Source organism: Zootoca vivipara, chromosome 1 (assembly GCF_963506605.1).
Source record: "Zootoca vivipara chromosome 1, rZooViv1.1, whole genome shotgun sequence".
Lineage (NCBI taxonomy): Eukaryota > Metazoa > Chordata > Lepidosauria > Squamata > Lacertidae > Zootoca > Zootoca vivipara.
This window is the reverse complement of record NC_083276.1, coordinates 60,392,515-60,412,726: the sequence shown is the minus strand read 5'-3', so window position 1 is coordinate 60,412,726 and position 20,212 is coordinate 60,392,515. Positions and strand designations below refer to the sequence as shown.

Sequence of the window (20,212 nt, the reverse complement as noted above, 5' to 3'; positions counted from 1 at the left end):
GCTGAAGCCACGCCGAAGCCATGCTGCGTGCTGCGAGGGCGGGGGCGCCAGAGTGATCTCCGCGCCTCAGCGCCAGGGCGCCCGACCTGCTCGAGACTGCCCTGATGCAGCCTATGCATCCTCCCCAGTTTGAATCCTCACACATTCTATCAAAAGGGCCTTTGTTCCATTTAAATATGGATTTAATTTAGGAATACCATCTGATTAAAGATCAGAACCACCCAGCCCTATTTGCACCAAGAGAGCAGAGCAGTGAGTGAACTCAAGCTCAGCTCCTCTCCTCCATTGCCTTGTCTATATGTATATTATACCATGTCCCTTGCTCCCAAGTCCCCATTGGCAGCACCATCTTACTCTTTCTCAGAGTAGACTATGCAGCAGGGGCCCCGAGAGCAGCAAGCTGGATGGGGCAGGCCTCAGCTTGCCAGAAATAGCCAGATATGTTTCCTACATAGAGTTGATGCAGATCTCGGGATGGGAAAATATGCCTATCCATTTCAGCTTCTCGTTTTTCCCCAGCTTCATTTCTGTTCTCCACATCAATTTGTGATTTTAAAAAACAAAAGCTCCTCATGAAAATTCACCAGCATTTTAGTGCAAATTCCCCATAATATACACATTTTTATATCCAATTTTGCCTTAGATACACATTTTTGCAAAGCAATTCTCCCTAATATTTTGTATGGTGTGTGTGTGTGTTTATATTCACACTTCACCCATTTTTGTACACACTAGTTGACTAGAGAATGGCACTGAAAAATTCGGAAAACTGCCTATTTCAAAGATCAGCTGTATTTTGATTTATGTATTGCTGTGGAAAGTGCAAATTAGGTAGGTTCAGCTTTAAATGTGAAGTGAATTGGATCCCGCCCCGCCCCCAGTACCTCCACAGAGGAGCCAGAAAGTGTTTGTTGTGTTGTATAGCTGCTGCTCTTCATTCTATTCTCTATCAGCAGAAGGAGAGTGTGTTCCCTCATAAGCAAGGCTGGCCCTACTATTAGGTAAAGTGAAGCAACCACCTCAGGCAGCTGATTTTCGGTGCCCTGAAAGAACAGCTTTTTTGTTTGTTTGTTTCATTTATTTTTATTGTACTATTTTTATCCCTAGGGAGAAAAACTTGTGTTTTTTAATTTGTCTAAGGTGCCAAACTTTGGACACACTTGGGTATTAAAACACATGGGGGAGAATCAGTTTGCTGTTCTGCATCAAACAGTCAAAAGTTTGGGCCAGCCCTAACTCTGTGTCCCAAGTTATGATTACAATGATTTGTTAGCATGTGCTTTGCATCTCACCAAAACCTCAGCAAAAATCACTTTTGGAAGTTTTCAAAAGCACTCTGTTTTAGCTGGGGTTTGAGTGGCTTGGGTTCGACTTTCAATAAATAAAAGAGGCTTCAGTTTATGTTTTCGTTGGTTAAATTTGTCAATTGATATGTTATCTTGTGCGTTTTGTGGTTTTCATGTTGTAGCCAGCCCAAAGGCTAAATCCAAAAATAAAACGAGTGCAATAACAATGCAGAAATCACAGATTTTCTTAACTTGGCACCCCGAATTGCAAGTTTAAGTAACAGATCAAAAATAGATTTAACAGGCTTGGCATTTAAATTATTGCAAATTATTATTTTTTCACTAGCTGAATAAAAGTAAAGAAGACAACTGAAGAGAGGCACACTTGTTTGCACAGCAAATAGCAAGTTAGAATTACCATGGAAAGCAGATAATTCATAATTCTAAAGTAGTTTCTGTCTTTGGAGAGATCCTCTATAAGTGATGCTTGCATTTCCTCAAGTTTAATATTTAAATTATTTTTGGTACCTTCTTCCCAGAAAACTTTATTTTCTCAAAGGAACTCAGACCATAACGGTCTCTGCTATTAGCAAAACAAAATAGGATATACAGTACAGCATTAGCTTTCAACCAGCAAGGTGTCACAAATTGCCTTGGGCCTCCTTCTGAGATAATAGGGCTCGGCTCTGGATCAGAAACAATAGAATCATAGAATAGAATCATAGAGTTGGAAGAGACCACAAGGGCCATCCAGTCCAACCCCCTGCCAAGCAGGAAACACCATCAAAGCATTCCTGACAGATGGCTGTCAAGCCTCTGCTTAAAGACCTCCAAAGAAGGAGACTCCACCACACTCCTTGGCAGCAAATTCCACTGCCGAACAGCTCTTACTGTCAGGAAGTTCTTCCTAATGTTTAGGTGGAATTTTCTTTCTTGTAGTTTGAATCCGTTGCTCCGTGTCCGCTTCTCTGGAGCAGCAGAAAACAACCTTTCTCCCTCCTTTATATGACATCCTTTTATATATTTGAACATGGTTATCATATCACCCCTTAACCTTCTCTTCTCCAGGCTAAACATACCCAGCTCCCTAAGCCGTTCCTCATAAGGCATCGTTTCCAGGCCTTTGACCATTTTGGTTGCCCTCTTCTGGACACGTTCCAGCTTATCAGTATCCTTCTTGAACTGTGGTGCCCAGAACTGGACACAATACTCCAGGTGAGGTCTGACCAGAGCAGAATACAGTGGTACTATTACTTCCCTTGATCTAGATGCTATACTCCTATTGATGCAGCCCAGAATTGCATTGGCTTTTTTAGCTGCTGCATCACACTGCTGACTCATGTCAAGTTTGTGGTCAACCAAAACTCCTAGATCCTTTTCACATGTACTGCTCTCAAGCCAGGTGTCTCCCATCCTGTATTTGTGCCTTTCATTTTTTTTGCCCAAGTGTAGTACTTTACATTTCTCCTTGTTAAAATTCATCTTGTTTGCTTTGGCCCAGTTGTCTAATCTGTTAAGGTCATTCTGAAGTGTGATCCTGTCCTCTGGGGTGTTAGCCACCCCTCCCAATTTGGTGTCATCTGCAAACTTGCTCAGGATTCCCTCAAGCCCATCATCCAAGTCATTGATAAAGATGTTGAACAAGACTGGGCCCAAGACAGAACCCTGTGGCACCCCACTAGTCACTACTCTCCAGGATGAGGAGGAGCCATTGATGAGCACCCTTTGGGTTCGGTCAGTAAGCCAGCTACAAATCCACTGAATGGTAGCATTGTCTAGCCCACATTTTACCAGCTTCTTTACAAGAATATCATGGGGCACCTTGTCAAAGGCCTTGCTGAAATCAAGATAGGCTACATCCACAGCGTTCCCTTCATCTACCAGGCTTGTAATTCTGTCAAAAAATGAGATCAGATTAGTCTGACATGACTTATTTTTCAGGAACCCATGCTGACTTTTAGTGATCACAGAGTTTCTTTCTAGGTGCTCACAGACTGTTTGCTTAATGATCTGCTCTAGAATCTTTCCTGGTATTGATGTCAGGCTGACTGGGCGGTAATTGTTTGGGTCCTCTCTTTTCCCCTTTTTGAAAATAGGGACAACATTTGCCCTCCTCCAGTCTGCTGGAACTTCGCCTGTTCTCCAGGAATTTTCAAAGATTATTGCCAGTGGTTCTGAAATCACCTCTGCCAGTTCTTTTAATACTCTTGGATGTAGTTCATCTGGCCCTGGAGACTTGAATACATCTAAACTAGCCAAGTATTCTTGTACTACCTCCTTACTTATTCTGGGCTGTGTTTCCCCTGCTGAATCATCTGCTCCATATTCTTCAGGTCGGGCGTTGTTTTCTTTCTTGGAGAAGACTGAGGCAAAGAAGGCATTGAGGAGTTCTGCCCTTTCTCTGTCCCCTGTTTGCATTTCACCATCTTCTCCTCTGAGTGACCCCACTGTTTCCTTGTTTTTCCTTTTGCTACGGACATACCCATAAAAGCCCTTTTTGTTGCTTTTAACCTCTCTGGCGAGCCTGAGTTCATTCTGTGCTTTAGCTTTTCTGACTTTGTCTCTACACGTGCTGGCTATATGTTTGAATTCCTCTCTGGAGATTTCCCCCCTTTTCCATTTTTTGTACATATCCCTTTTAAATCTTAACTCAGTCAAAAGTTCTTTAGATAGCCAGCCTGGCTTCTTTAGGCACCTTCCATGTTTCCGTCTCATTGGTATTGCCTGAAGTTGTGCTTTTAATATCTCCCTTTTAACAAACTCCCAACCATCATGAACTCCCTTCCCTTTTAGTATTACTGTCCATGGGATTTCACCCAGCGTTTCCCTAAGTTTTCTGAAGTCGGCTTTCTTAAAGTCTAGAATTTGGACCTTAGTATGCTTGGTTGCTCCTTTCCGCTGGATAATAAACTCCAGAAGAGCATGGTCACTCCCACCTAATGATCCTGCCACTTCTACCCCACTAACCAAGTCATCACTATTGGTTAGGACCAGATCTAAAATGGCTGATCCTCTTGTTGCTTCTCCCACTTTCTGGACAATGAAGTTGTCTGCAAGGCCAGTGAGGAATCTGTTCGACCTTTCGCTTTTGGCTGAGTTTGACATCCAACAAATATCAGGATAGTTGAAATCCCCCATTACTACTATCTCACTTCCTTTGGAATGCTTGGCCATCTGTTCCAGGAAGGCATCATCTGTGTCCTCAGTTTGGCTTGGGGATCTATAGTAAACTCCCACAATGAGATCACTGTTGTTTTTCTCTCCCTTAATTTTGACCCAGATACTCTCAATTTGGCTTTGAAGTTTTAAATCCTGGATCTCTTCACAGGTATACATATCCCTAACATATAAAGCTACTCCTCCTCCTTTCCTGTTTGGTCTATTTCTCTTAAATAGATTGTATCCCTCTATTACTACATTCCAGTCATGAGACTCATCCCACCAGGTTTCAGTGATGCCTATTATGTCATATTTAGTTTGCTGTACCAAGAGCTCAAGTTCATCTTGTTTATTTCCCATGCTCTGTGCATTAGTATACAGACATTGAAGACCGTTGATCATTCCCCCATGTCTCTTATTTAAGGATATTTTCTGCTTAAGGATATAATCCTGCTATGGCTTATTTTATGGGTATGTCTTAAAATATGAGAAACAGGGTAGGAAAATGATAATTCTGAAGTGGGATTGATATGGTATTTATCATGCATCGTTCCCCATAAATGAAACACCAGCCATGCCACCACTTCTCCATTCTAGTATTTCTATACTCAGGGTGATTGTTTTAGGCAGCCCCTATCACAGGTTTGATGCAAATGCCTGCATTTCCATGAATCTGATTCTTGCACTTCTTCCATCCCTTTTGGATGTGCATACACATATACTGTATGCTGCACAGCATGTTACAACACCAACATACACATGGCTAGTATTTGAAGAATCAATACGCCATGGAGCCTGCAGATTTCCAGAATGGGGAGTGTGTGACATCACCTATGTATGATAATAGGCATGGGACCCATTTCAGCAGTAGATAGTAGAAATAATGCAGGGAGGAAGGGAATCTGTCTTTTCAAGGTCACCTCTGTGCCAGCTGCTCAGACTGCCAGGTTAGTGTGCAAACGCCACCCAAGAGCACAGACATTATTCACTTTGCAAAAACTATGTTTTTCATCATATTTCTTTCCTCGGAATTTAACATTTTAATAGAATCTGGATCTGCTCACTGCTTTGAATAGAGATTGATACATTTGTAATATGTGATAGTGTAATAGTCACAAATGGCATTCCATTTAGCATAGTTTGGGGGTGTTGTTTTTTTACACTTTCAAGCCCGAGTGAAATGGTCATCATTCTAAATTAATATATTGTCTCAGGATTTATGGGTCTGTCCTACCCTTGATAAACATAGAGCAATTTTTTTTTAATGAAAAAAAGTTAATCTGATGTTGGGAGAGATGCTTCTACCAACACCATCTAAACCCACATAGATTATTTTATAGTCTGACACACATTTATGGTTTGATTATTACATTTTGTAAACCAAGATGAAGTACTTATTGCAAAGTGAATGGCTTTTTGCATTCAACATCTGTAACTAATGACAAATATGTTATGTAGTACAACTGTGATTCCAGAAGGCATCGTGTGTTTTTTTTTTCTGCAGAGTCATTTAATACAGCATACCCTCCAACATTCCTCAGATGAAAATAGAGAAATTCTATTCTACATCATTATTACTGCTTGAGCATTACCTCCTGGTCAGGTACAAAAGTTATTAGAGGATACACACAAAACTGCAGTGTTTTAAGAAATATTTGAGCTTATGTATTGCATTCAGGGAAGCCTGAAGGGAAAAGAAAACATAATAATAATAATAATAATAATAATAATAATAATAATAATTTATACCTCACCCATCTGGCTGGGTTTCCCCAGCCACTCTCAATAAATGCAACTAACTATCCGTGATACTGATATAGAATGGAATGTCCCTACTTTCTCCCTACCCTCCCTATGTTGGAAGGCCTTATGCAGCTGAGGGTGGTGAAGCATAGGGATGGAGGAATCTGTCTGTTTGAGTTTCCTTCATTTTTTACTTTTTTCAGCTTTAAATTTAGTTCCATTCATTATCACATCAGTTTGCATTAAAAAATTTTTTGCATGCAAATCATACACAATCTCATGCACACTTCTAACATATACAGCTTGGGGGGTGGGGGTGGGGGTGTTGAGCAAGTTCTCTCTCTCTCTCTCTCTCTCTCTCTCTCTCTCTCTCTCTCTCTCTCTCTCTCTCTCTCTCTCATACACATACAAAAGTATATGCATATTTCTCTGGAGTACAGCATCACAAAATCCAGAAAACTGAATTTCAAAGGATAGCTTCCTTTTGAATCATGTATTGGTTTGGAAGTGCAAATAAGGTAGATTCCCATTACAATGCAAACTGAACTATATAGCTAGCTATTGCTATAAGGAATTCAATGGGCCTGTAGACTAGATATGCATACCAGAATGACAAATATGTTTTGCTTCCAAAAGGCAGTTTGTCCATGTTAAGAATCCTTTACTATATTATTTCATAATTAAAACAGAGTTGCCTGCACTGCAATCCCAAAGATACCCTTTCTGAGTGCCAACCCTCCTGTAAAGCTTTATAAAGAATTAAAATTCGGTGTGGCATGTCAGAGCCTCAAGTTGCTATGCGGGCTCCCTTGCTGATTTCATGTTTGACTTTGTCCATGTGAAATCTGCCTGCTCAGGAATGCAAACAAAGCCCTCTCTGTAGGATTTTTCTCATTTAATATTAAAGCTGTATGTTGAATGTTCAAACCACAAAATCCTTGTTCTGGCACCATCCCCAAAACTAGAGATCTCTGTATCCAAGTAAAAGGGGAGCAAATGCAACTTTGGGAATTCCAGTTTAAAGCAGAGCTTGGGAACCTGTGACACCACCACCCCAACGTTCCTGGACTCCAGCTCCCACCATCTTTCTCCATTGACTATGCTTACTGGGGTTAATGGGAGTCGGAGTCCAACAACATCTGGAGAGCAGCAGAAGTCCCCCAGCTCTGGGTTAAAGGGATGAAAATGGTCCTTGGAACTCAAGACAGAAAGAAGGAGGAGGAGGAGAAGAGGAGGAGGAGGAGGAGGAGGAGGAGGAGGAGGAGGAGGAGGAGGAGGAGGAGTTTGGATTTGATATCCCGCTTTATCAGTACCCGAAGGAGTCTCAAAGCGGCTAACATTCTCCTTTCCCTTCCTCCCCCACAACAAACACTCTGTGAGGTAAGTGGGGCTGAGAGACTTCAAACAAGTGTGACTAGCCCAAGGTCACCCAGCAGCTGCATGTGGAGGAGCGGAGACACGAACCCGGTTCCCCAGATTACAAGTCTACCGCTCTTAACCACTACACCACACTGCCCTTCCCCCTCCCCTCTGTCCTGATCCATGTCAAAATGAGCACACAGGGCAGACTTTTTAGGAGTTATAAACTCTTCCTGGAGCTTTGAAGTGTTAGATGTGTCCATTACTCATACTAACAAAATGCTTGCACACCTTTTTAATCCCCGACAGTCAGCCCTGTTCTTTCTCTAAATCATAATATGGGAGGGAAAGAGCTGTCTGCCTGGGAGAGGATATTTGGTTACTAATCTCACCTGAAAATCCAGACCTTCCTCTGCAGAGAAATGGATGTGGAAAGGGCATCTTAATGAGAGAAAGGAGGAAAACCAATGTTCTAGGATAATTGTGTGCTTCAACACAGATGCTTTTATGTGCAATCTTTACCTCAGGATGCTATAGCTTCTGGTGAATGGAGAAACCATCATCAATACGTAATATGTGTATGGCATTTTCAGGTGTTCACAGTGTTATGCATTCGGTATCATTGTCTCCCGTATTGCAGATGAGGGGACTGAGGTTAAGAGAAAGTGGTTTGTCTAAGGCTACTTAGAGGGGAGACACAAAGCTGGGCCTTCTTGATTCTTTTGCCACTATGCTGCACCAGACATCAGTAGCAGATGAAACTATACAAATATGCACCTTTGGGGAAGGAAAAGGAAATGCCTGCTTTTAAGCACATTCTTTCTGTCCTAGGTAGCCACTTTCAGATGAATATAAATTAGGGGGAAGATGTGCAGAGGCAAATGGTTGTAGATGGAGCAGCTTGAGCAGAAAAAAAGAGCAAAACAGGAAAAAAGAGCGAAACTGGTAGAACAGGAGGAAAAGATGAGGAGGCGGAGCAGCAGCAGATCACAGGAAAGTACTTGCTAGCATCATGCAATTAAAATGAGACAGTAAATACATTGAGTCGGCTGGATGGCTTAACAATATTTCAAGCTATGTGCCACTTACACACAGAGAGACGAGAACATGAAAGGACATATACCTATGTCTGAACAAGGACACAGAAAGATCTAAATTGCATGCTGTGTGCTAAACATGAATAAATTCTGTATTTCAGACATGAACTGTCTTTACTTGCTATGATGAACATAAATTGGATCCAGATTAAATTAGTTTCACTTAGGTCATTGAAATTAATGGGAAAATATGATCATAAGTTAAAAAGGTAAAGGGACCCCTGACCATTAGGTCCAGTCGTGACCGACTCTGGGGTTGCACGCTCATCTCGCATTATTGGCCGAGGGAACCGGCGTATAGCTTCCAGGTCATGTGGCCAGTATAACAAAGCTGCTTCTGGCAAACTAGAGCAGCATACGGAAACACCGTTTACCTTCCTGCTGTAGCGGTACCTATTTATCTACTTGCATTTTTTACGTGCTTTCAAACTGCTAGGTTGGCAGGAGCTGGGACCAAGCAACGGGAGCTCACCCCATCACAGGGATTCGAACCACCAACCTTCTGATCAGCAAGCCCTAGGCTCAGTGGTTTAACCCACAGCGCCACCTGGGTCCCTGATCATAAGTTAAGTCCTATTAATTTCATCCGGAATTAAATTAAGCTACAAACCTTATCTCACTTACCTTGGAATAAGCCTCACTGCATTAAATAGGACTTCTGAATAGACATGGTTAGGACTATGCTGTTAGGTTGGTTCCAACCCAGAAACATTTAAAATGTCTAATTTCCTCTGATCTGAAGTCATGCAAATGTCTGAAATATCACTCCCTGAATGGCTGCCTGGAATCCTGCACAAGAATGAGGATATGCTGTAACTGTTGGAAGTGGGGTGTTGTTGTTCAGCCCAATTTCCTACTAGAGTTCTTTAATATTAAGAGTAAGCAGCATATGGTGTGTGAACTTTTGTTAGAGAGCAGACTTTGCCTGTTTTAATCACACAGAAAGAGATGCTTGTAGTGTAAGAAAATAACAAAGTTGTTTATTATTGGAAAAACATAACTTGGGGCTCGTCCGCACTTCTGCTACTCCTGCCCAGAAACCTATGTCCCCACTGTGGAAGGACGTGTGGATCCAGAATTGGCCCTCACAGTCGCTTACGTACTTACTGTTAAGACCGTGTTCACGGAAGACAGTCTTACTTGGCTATGAGTGATCACCGTAGATCTATGCATGTGGGAAAAGAGTGGAAGGTATGGGGAGGAAGCCACTAGCATGCTTAATGAGACACTGAAAAAGCCTGCCAAGGATTTCTGAGGCAGATACTGCAATCAGCCCTGAGCTGCTTGCCCAGGTCTCTGCAGTGGTCAGGAGAGCATTTACGCAGTTAAAGCTAGTGTAAATAATAATAATAATAATAATAATTTATTTATACCCCGCCCATCTGGCTGGGTTTCCTCAGCCACTCTGGGCGGCTTCCAACAGAAAAATGAAATTAAATAATCTATTAAACATTAAAAGATTATTATAAAACATTGCAACAAGGGAACTGCCAGAAGGCCCTCGGTACTGGACCTCAGTGTCCGGGCAGAACGATGGGGGTGGAAACGCTCCTTCAGGTATACTGGACCGAGGCCATTTAGGGCTTTAAAGGTCAGCACCAACACTTTGAACTGTGCTCGGAAACGTACTGGGAGCCAATGTAGATCTTTCAAGACCGGTGTTATGTGGTCTCAGCGGCCGCTCCCAGTCACCAGTCTAGCTGTCCCATTCTGGATTAGTTGTAGTTTCCGGGTCACCTTCAAAGGTAGCCCCACATAGAGCGCATTGCAGTAGTCCAAGTGGGAGATAAACAGAGCATGCACCACTCTGGCGAGACAGTCTGCAGGCAGGTAGGTTCTCAGCCTGCGTACTAGATGGAGCTGATAGACAGCTGCCCTGGACACAGAATTGACCTGTACCAGCTCTGTACCAGCTCTGCCCATTCCTTGAGATGTCTGATTTGGCCACAGTTATGCACACCTTAGTTACTTCCTGTTTAGATTACTGTAATACACTCTGCATTGGGCTGCCTTTGAAAAGTGCTCAGAAACTTCAACTGGCTTGAAGAGATTGCTGACTAGTGCTGGTTAGAGGGAGCATACGACTCCCTTGCTAAAAGAGTTCCACTGGCTACTGAACTGTTTCTGGACACAATTTCAAAGTGCTAATTGTGACATATAGCATGGCTTAGGTCCAAGCTATCTGAAAGACCTTATTCCCTCATATGAACCTGCCTTGCTTTTGTGATCATCAGGGGAAGCCCTTCTCATGCTCCTGCCACCCTTGCAGGCACACTTGGTAGGGATGCAAGAAAGGGCCTTCTCAGTGGCTGCTCCCAGACTCTGGAACTCCCTCCCTGGAAAAGCTAGACTGGCTCCCTCCTTGTTGTCTTTCTGTTAGCAGATGATGACTTTCTTGTTCCAACAAACTTTGGGGGACTGACTGCTTTTAATGAAATGGCTGGTGCCTGTCAGGAATGAGCCAGCTCCAAGCGAAGGCTTGCAGCCAATTGCAGAAAGCAGCCAGGAACAGAGAGGCTTAGGTGTTAGGCAGGGGAGAACCGGCAGCTGCAGACTTCGACTCTTCCTGACCTTGATGGGCAGGCTGATAAGGCAGCAGCTGAGAGCAGGCTAGAACATAGCCAAAGCTTGCAGGAGGCACAAAACAGCGAGAACAAACAGCCTCTCTGAATCGGAAGAGGTTGGAGCTGATCCACTAAGTCCTAAGAGTCGGCGAATGGGAGGGCTTCCAGACAGGAAGCAAAACAAGAGACGTAAGGGTTGTAAAGTTGAATATCTTCTGTTGACACCGGAAGGAGTCTTCAGAAGGTTCATCTTGAGTAATGGTACCGGAGGCTTTGTTAGAGCCATCCGGAGCTATCTGTTTGTTTTTGCAATAAATCCTCCTTTTGAATTACCTACGCTTACTGTGTTATCAAGCTGGGAACCTGGATTCCTGACAGTGCCATGTTGTTTCTATTGTAATTATATGTATGGTTGAATAGGTCTCTCCCCCCCCCCCAATGTTTTTAGCTGTTATTATCATTATCTGTAAGCTGCCTTGAGTCCCTGTCAGGGGGGAAAGGTGGGTTATAAATAAATTTATTATAATAATGGTGGCAGCAGTTAAGCAAGCTCTGTACTCCGCCTTTCCATGCACAGCAGTACCTAACAAAAGAGTATGCCATCACTTCTGAAAGACGGTTAAGCCTGTGCTTGTTTCACTGTGGCTTTCTGGGTTGGGAAATCACTTAAAATGTCCCCCTAAGCATCCCTATTGAACAGGGGGAGGGAATGACAGACTCCAGGATGCTCACAGCCACCCTAGAGCAGAACTTTCCACCTGCGCTTCAGAAACTCAAAGCAGAATTACTGTTGCTCTTTAGAAAGCTCTGGCAATAATCACAACAAAGAAAAATAACCTTACCCAGCAGGTTTGTCAGCCACAGGGCCAAATCCTCCTTCATTGGCAACAAGTTAGCCTCATGTCTGCTAGCCAGCCACTGGCTATACTGGTGCATATCGGAGAGGCCAGGGCCTCGGGCCTTTGGGCTGAGGGAGGTGCACATCTTTTAACCACTGGTGCTACCTATTTTGCAGAAGTAAAAAGAAAGAAAGTATTAGTTTAGCATGCTGTGTGAAGACTTGTAATGTTTATTATTATATATAGTTGCCAATGGGTCAGATTCAGCATGAGCGTAATGCCAGACAAACAGAGGTTTGCTCCATGAAACGATGTACATGATAACAACCAGGTTTAATAATAATAATAATAATAAATAATAATAATAATAAATGGAGTGTTTTGCTAGTGATAGTCTAGGAAAATGGGCTAGGTGGATACATTTGCACTTACCTCGGTATGCATGTTGTCAAATATCTCTGCAAGCAGGGATTTAAAAGATTCAAATAATTAAAAAAAGAGGTGATTATGCAAAGGGGCAAATTGCATGGCAAAATAGATATGATAATAAATAGTAGAGATTCCCCATAACATGCTTAATTGGGGGGAAGGATGTTGCCAAATATAAAAATGACACCAGAACAGTGCCAAATGAGCTGCACAGTGAGTTATGCCTGTTGAGTGCCGTATAGTAATGCCTCTTTTAGCATTAAGCAGCATAGTAATTAATTCATTCATTTAAAAAATAGTCTAGATTTGCAAATATGATTTCTGATTCTCTTTGGGTCTTTCCTCAAAACCTGTTTTGTCAGGAAAGCCTTTGCAGAGTCCTTGTGACACAAGCCAGCCTGCACCACCCCTGGGCACTCCTACCTAAGTCTAAGACAATCTATAGGTAGGAAATGGAGCAGGGGGGAGGGGTGAAGAGCAGTTGAATTTATTAGAATCACCGGGTAGAGTTGGGAAGGAGCAATAGCTGGAGCAAAATAGGCATATTTCTCTTATTTCAAAAGCCAGAACGTCACTTTATCAACATGAGGCCTACCAAGCTGAGAAAGGGTGAAAAAATGACATAGATCATAACTTCTGCAGAAAACACAGATATCTGGGGACAATTGCACTAGAAGTGCTAATCAGCTCTCTTTTAATCAGGTTAAGATCAAAATATACGGTGAAGTTTCTTAAGTAGCCAAAGGAAAACAGAAAAAAAAAACAGTAGCCTGAGAGCCTCCCAATCACACAAGTAATGGTGAGGGGGAGAGATACTTTTGTGACTTTCCAAGGCTTTATCTACTATGTTTCTTCCTTAAATGTAACCTCCACTAGGGAGGCAGTGCACATTTCTATTGTTTATCCCACAAATAATCTTTCGAAACTCAGTATAATGGCAGTCAAAGATGGGTGAATGCAGCCTCACCTTGGAGCACAAGGTGGAGGTGTTTTTTGTTTGTTTTTTAAGGCTCAAGAAAAGCCCATGTGCCATTATGAATTAAAGGGGAGTTTTCTGAGTCTAAAGAATCAGTCAAGCTAGAAAGCTGGATAGTGTCCCAGTCAATGGGCAAGGTCCAAAAAGCAGCACGGTTTTTCAGCATGCAACGGGATTACAAGCTAATAATACAGCATGTTACACAGCTCAGAGCAGCTGGATTTACAAAGGGAGCCAGTAGTCTCTCTCAAAGGACCACACTTTCAGGTTTCTCTGTAAGCATCAGAATGGTTAGTGCAATCGCCAAACAACTGCAGGGTACATGCAGCACCGCCCAGTCTCCCTGCTGTGAGACGATTATCGTATTTATAAAACATCAACATTTCACTTATCATCTAAACTAATACATAAGGCTACCTAGAGCAGAAATAGGCAGAGAAAGGTCAAGCTTATCTTCTCCTGCTCTGGAGGGTAGGACCTGAACCAATGGCATCAAGATACGAAAAAGTAGATTCGGACTGAACATCAGGAAGAACTTTTTAACAGTGGAACAGGCTGATTGGAGGTTTTTAAGCAGTGGTTGGGTGGCCATCTGTCATGGATGCTTTAGTTTAGTTTCCTGCATTGCAGGGGGTGTGTGGATTAGATCAGGGCCGTCTTAAGCGTCCCTGGCGCCGTGGAGCGACAGATCCCTCCGGCGCCCCCCCTCCTGCCCCATTTCCCAGCACGGTGGGCGGGCAGGCGCCGCGCATAGCGCGGCTGCCACAGGCGCTGCTGCGCGGCGGGCGGGCAGGCACAGCGCGTTTGCCGTGGGCGCAGCTGCACAGCGGACTGGTGGTGCTGGCGCCGTGGTGCCCTGCGCCACCCAGCCTGGCCGTAGGGCCGGCCCTGGATTAGATGATCCTCTGTATGCCTTCCAACTCTGCAATTTTATGATTCTATTATTTGCTGTGTTTTATACTGTTAATTTGTAATCTGCTTAAGTCTCATTTTATCATAGAAAGGTGAGGCATAAATGCTCTAACAAGTCACACACACACACCCTTAACTGCAAGGCAATAATACTGTACTGGCTATTCATTGCCTATCTAGAGTACTGTCTTTGCTATGTAAACTAGTTAGGAAATTTGAACTTTGCCCATAATATTGGAACATCCAGAAAAATGCAGATAGACCATAGAACATAAAGAATTGCAGGGTCAAGTCCAAGCGTCCTTTGATACACATGACGGGGCGGGGATCAGCCGGAGAGCATTTTAAGTAGGAGAAATAGCACAGGTAAAATGGATTTTAAAAACCCTTGTAGAACACCACTGTCATGAACTGAATTGGGTCCCTTGCAGCTGTTTTGATCTCTCTTTTAAATCTGGTAGATTAAATTCCTACATGAATGAGGCTCTGTTGAATATGTAAAGGCAAGATGCAACTCTACAGGATGTTTGTGTTTTTCTAACCTGTATTTTGTTATGAATCTGAACAATCATTATAAACTGTGACCCAAAGCTACCCCCCCCCCCAAAAAAAACAAACTGCAACAAGCCCTGTTGGTTTCAATATGCTGCTTGCGGTGCATAAAGCCCTAAATACCTAGGAAGCCAGTTTCCTTCCCCTATCATACCCCACTTGCTCTTTAAGATTAATCACGTGGAACCTCCTTAGAATAATATCCATGTGCCTATGTGTAAAATCAGCTAGCAGAGGACATACAGATGTTGTTTTAAGTGGCTGTCCTACAACAATGGAATTTCCTCTCCCTGGAGCATTTTCCAGCAATGTTGCAAAATCCTTTTTTTTCATTTGGTCTAGTCTAGGGGAGTTGGATTAGAGTTGGAGTAGAGATCTGTTTTAGCTGAACTGCACATATATCAATGCTGCTTCATGTACACACATTGAAGCAAAGGATATAGTTTTACACCTTTTTCCCCAGGCAAATTAGGGACAATCCAGCCATTCACCACACCACTGGAGCAAATTGAGTATGATATCATGTGGCCATGTAATCAGGGGTGTCACACTGAATTTGGAACTTTAAATAATTAAAAATAGGCCACTAATACTAAGGGAAAATTATGGACCCCTTATTATCCTACCCATGGCACTGAATTTCCAGACTGGGTAAAACAAACAACATTACAATGCGTTATATTATGCTGGCACCAAACATCAGTTCCATCTGCACTATGTATTTCAAGCAATATCATACCACTTTAAACATTTGTGGCTTACCCTGAGAATTGTAGCTCTGTGAGGCTTGATTGCTCTTGCTGTCAATATGTTTCTCCTAATGTTCAGCCCAAATCTACCCTCATGTAACTTTAGCCTATTGTAACTATTTCCCTTTTCGTTTGTTACAAACTACAAAAATGATAAACATTGATGCTACTAAACTGAGCATAGCAGCACCTACAGCATTCTGTTCATCAGAGCTCTCAGATGTGGTCCACTAATATCATAGAATCTTATAATCTTAGACTTGGAAGGGACCAAAGTGTCACCTAGTCCAACCCTCTGCAATGCAGGAATCTCAGCTAAAGCATCCATGACAGATGGCTATCCAACCTCTGTTTAAAAACCTCCAGGGATGGAGAGTCCACCACCTCTTGTGGGAGTCTGTTCCACTGCTGAACAGCTCAGAAAGTCAGTGCATTTATGCTTAGAGTAAAATACACTGGGCAAACTGTTCTGCACTGCTGTTACTCACCTGAAAGCTCACCATGCTAGTCATTAAGGAATGGATTAAGGTCCATTGATTCCAGGGGGTCTGCTCTGAGCATGACCAGGATTGGATACTGCCCATTATTATTTCAGTTATGTTCTACTCTTATTTCAAGGTGTTTGGGATAGCTTACCAAGGTGATATTTTGATGCTGGAGAACTTAAAATCCTATGAGACTAATAGAAAAAGTTTTACTTCATTAAATTTTGCTACAGTTCATCAGTTCAAATTTTATTTATATGGTGCAACCATAAAAAAATGTGTGCACTTCTGGTTGCCACGTCTCAGCAAATTTAATGGAGTGCAGGAAAGGTTCAGAAAAGGGCAAACAAAATAAGCAAGGGGCTAGAGCAGATCCTCTATGAGGAAAAGTGTGTGTGTGTGTGTGTGTTTTAAAAAGGCAAACAAGGAAGGTCCTTGCAGAGATGCATAAAATGATGTAGCATGGAGAAAGTGCATAGAATCATAAACTCTTGAGTTGGAAATTACCCAAGGATCATCTAGTCCAACCCCCTGCAATGCAGGAATCTCAGCTAAAGCATCCATGACAGATGGCCATCCAAGACAGAGGCTTTTCTCCCTCTCCCATAATACCAGAACTTGAAGTTATTCAAGGGAGCTGAATGTCTGAAAATTCGGGAGAGGTAAAAGAAATTATGTCTTCATGCAACACATAGTATGGGATTTGCTTCCACCAGATTTAGTGATGGCCACCAACTTGGATAATTTTAAGAGAGGGAGAGACAAATTCATGGAGGATAAGGCTACAAGAGATTATGGTGGCATACCTCCAAATACCAGTTGCTGTGGAATATGAGTGAGGAGAAAGCTACTGTGCTTGCGTTCTGCTTGTGGGCTTCCCATAGGATTCTGGTTAGCCACTAGGGGATGCCAGACTAGATGGGCCATTAGTCCATGAGGACTCTTCCAATGTACTTATTATCACATATCTCAAAGAGCCAAAGAGCATGCATGTGAGTTCACCCACCTTTATCCTCACAGCAACCCAAGGTCATTCACTACAAATAAGCAGGGATTTCAACCCCAATCTTTCCTGTCTACATCCACTACTTATATGCTTCCTTAAGACTATTCAGATCATCAGTGAAACCGCTCAGGAAACTGGCAAGCACATGACACTGGTTAGCTCCGTTGGTTAGAGCATGGTGCTGATAACACCAAGGTCACAGGTTTGATCTCCATCTGGGGCAGCTGCATAATCCTGCATTACAGGGGCTTGGACTAAATGATCCTCAGGGTCCCTTCTCTACAATTCTATGAAAAATTTCAAGATCAATCTTCAGAATACCCTCATGTGGTTCTGGATTTTAACATGAATAGGACTTCTCGAAAATAAACACATTACACACTTAGGTAAAGACAGTATGCTTCTAGAGAAATTGTGACATATGATGAACTACCTCAGTCCAGCAAATAAAGAGCAACGACAGCAGCATCAACAATTACTACTACCACTACTACTACTTTCCTATTTATATGGCACCCATCTGACTGAGTTGCCCCAGTCACTCTGGGCCGCTTGCTGCAAAATTTTAAAACACAGGAAAATTTTCAAACATTAAAAACCCTCCCTTGACATACTTACCTCTTCAGTGTCTTAATACTTCAGTAACAGGCCCTTCAGTAACATGTTTTCCTTCACAATGGAGTTTTATTGGGAACAGGACTTTATTTACACACAGTTGAGCTGCACCTCCTATTTATACCATGTGCTCCCTCTCTTTCCCTCCGCCCCACCTCTCAGATAGTAACAAAGCATCTCTAATTCTTAGCCTTATTGTCTGAGTAAAGGATTTGGGGCAGGATAGTTTACAGTACACCTAATGGCATGTAACAGTTTCAACAAGCTGGAAGGTTGCATTCCTTCCCATTCACTCCCACCAAACAGTGAGGTTTTTATGTTGCTAGACAGTAGTGCATTTAGTCTTCTGTGTATTGTAGCTCAACCCAGTAGCTTGCCAGCCCAGTAATTTAAACTGTCTGCTGATGTTTGTCAGGAATCGCCAGGGGTAAGCAAGAGAGGTCAGGTGACCATTTGCTATCATGCAGCCAAGTTGGCTTGTGGTGGTTGTTTTTTGTTGGCACTAATTTGCAAAATAAATCATATCAGCTGTGGATTAAAGCCACATATGGGTGGAAGAAACTGGTTTGTTCAAGGACTTGGTAATAGCAGATAATGTGCAAATTATCTTTTCAGTTTAGTCCCACGTATGCAGCGACCAAAGATGTAGGTTTGGTACCTTACATCACAATCCTAGGGTGTAATCCTATACCTACTTACCTGGCAGTAAGTCCCATTGCTGTGAATGCAGTTGAACTTAATTTTAATAATAATAATAATAATAATAATAATAATAATAATAATAATAATAATTTATACCCCGCCCATCTGGCTGGGTTTCCCCAGCCACTCTGGGCGGCTTCCAACAGAAAAATAAAAATAAAATAATCGATTAAACATTAAAAGCATCCCTAAACAGGGCTGCCTTCAGATGTCTTCTAAAAATCGGGTAGTTGTTGTTCTCTTTGACATCTGATGGGAGGGCGTTCCACAGGGTGGGTGCCACTACCGAAAAGGCCCTCTGCCTGTTCCCTGTAACTTTGCTTCTCGCAGTGAGGGAACCGCCAGAAGGCCCTCGGCACTGGACCTCAGTAGGGGTGGAGACGCTCCTTCAGGTATGCTGGACCGAGGCCATTTAGGGCTTTAAAGGTCAGCACCAACACTTTGAATTGTGCTCGGAAATGCACTGGGAGCCAATGTAGATCTTTCAAGACTGGTGTTATGTGGTCCCGGCGGCCGCTCCCAGTCACTCGCTGCCGCATTCTGGATTAGTTGTAGTTTCCGAGTCACCTTCAAAGGTAGCCCCACATAGAGCGCATTGCAGTAGTCCAAGCGTGAGATAACTAGAGCATGCACCACTCTGGCGAGACAGTTTGCAGGCATGACAGGAACAGTATTTCACTATTTATCAACCCCAATGCTAAGTAACTACTCAGGCACTTTCACATTGTATCAAAGGTGAATCTTACAAAACCAATCATAATGCACAAACTACCACAAGCTGGATGTTGTGTTATCCATCACCCGCTAATCTGAACTACAATAAATGTTAACATTTAAATAGCACTTATGAGTGTTCAAAGCTTTTCCTATACATTGTGATCCTTCAAACAGTGGTGTAAACTAGCCCGGTATTGTTATCTCCATACTGCAAACAGGAAAGGCGAGGGATGTAGCTGAGGTGGCATTTTTAATGCCAGATGTGTCCCTCATGACAGATTTCAGCCAGAGACTTCCTACTTCACATTCTTAGCCACTACGCAGCCCTGGCCTCCACCGTTTGTCAAACTATAAATGCACAAGTAGTATTAATCAAGGTGGGGTAGACAGCATCCACTTCCTCAACCAAAGGAGGATGTGATACTGGCATAAACTATCAACTAATCTGGGTTATATTTGTCCATAAATTGGAGTATTAGACCAGAAGCAGTGGAACATTACAGGTTTAGGCCACATCTGCACTGTATATTTAAAGCATAATATGCAATATATATTTAAAGCATAAAGCCATGGCTTCCCCCCAAAGAATTCTGGGAACTGAAGTTTGTTAAGTGTGTCGAGAGTCGCTAGGAGACTCCTATTCCCGTCACAAAGCTACAGTTCCCATAATTCCCCAGGAAGAGGACTGAGTGTTAAAGCACTCCAAGAATTGTAGTTCTGTGAAAGGAAGAGAGGTCTCCAAGCAACTCTCAGAGCCCTGAACAAGCTATATCTCCCTGGATTCTTTGGATTCATGACTCTTTAAAGTGATATGATCCCACCTTAAATGTGCAGTGAGATGGGCCCTTAGTCAATTCTGTGTTGATCACAGAAGCATTTTCCAGGTTATCCCACTAGAAAGGCCATAGATGAAAAGCAGAATGCATGGTTTGCATGCCTATTGGGTCCCAGATTCAAATGCTGGCACTTCCAGTTTTTAAAAAAGAAAAAGACCTAATAGCAGGTGAAAGCAAATATTTCTG

General features: G+C 42.7%; 1 protein-coding gene across 1 annotated transcript in view; it reads right to left on the bottom strand.

The window, feature by feature from the left end:
• The window catches only part of GAS2 (growth arrest specific 2), a 124,835-nt gene that overhangs the window by 93,118 nt on the left and 11,505 nt on the right, over positions 1–20,212 (bottom strand). Inside the window, exon 2 of the mRNA XM_035117548.2 lies at positions 12,051–12,212. Coding sequence (XP_034973439.1) covers positions 12,051–12,192 — 142 coding nt within the window. The 5' untranslated portion in view covers positions 12,193–12,212. The remainder of the gene's footprint in view (positions 1–12,050; positions 12,213–20,212) is intronic.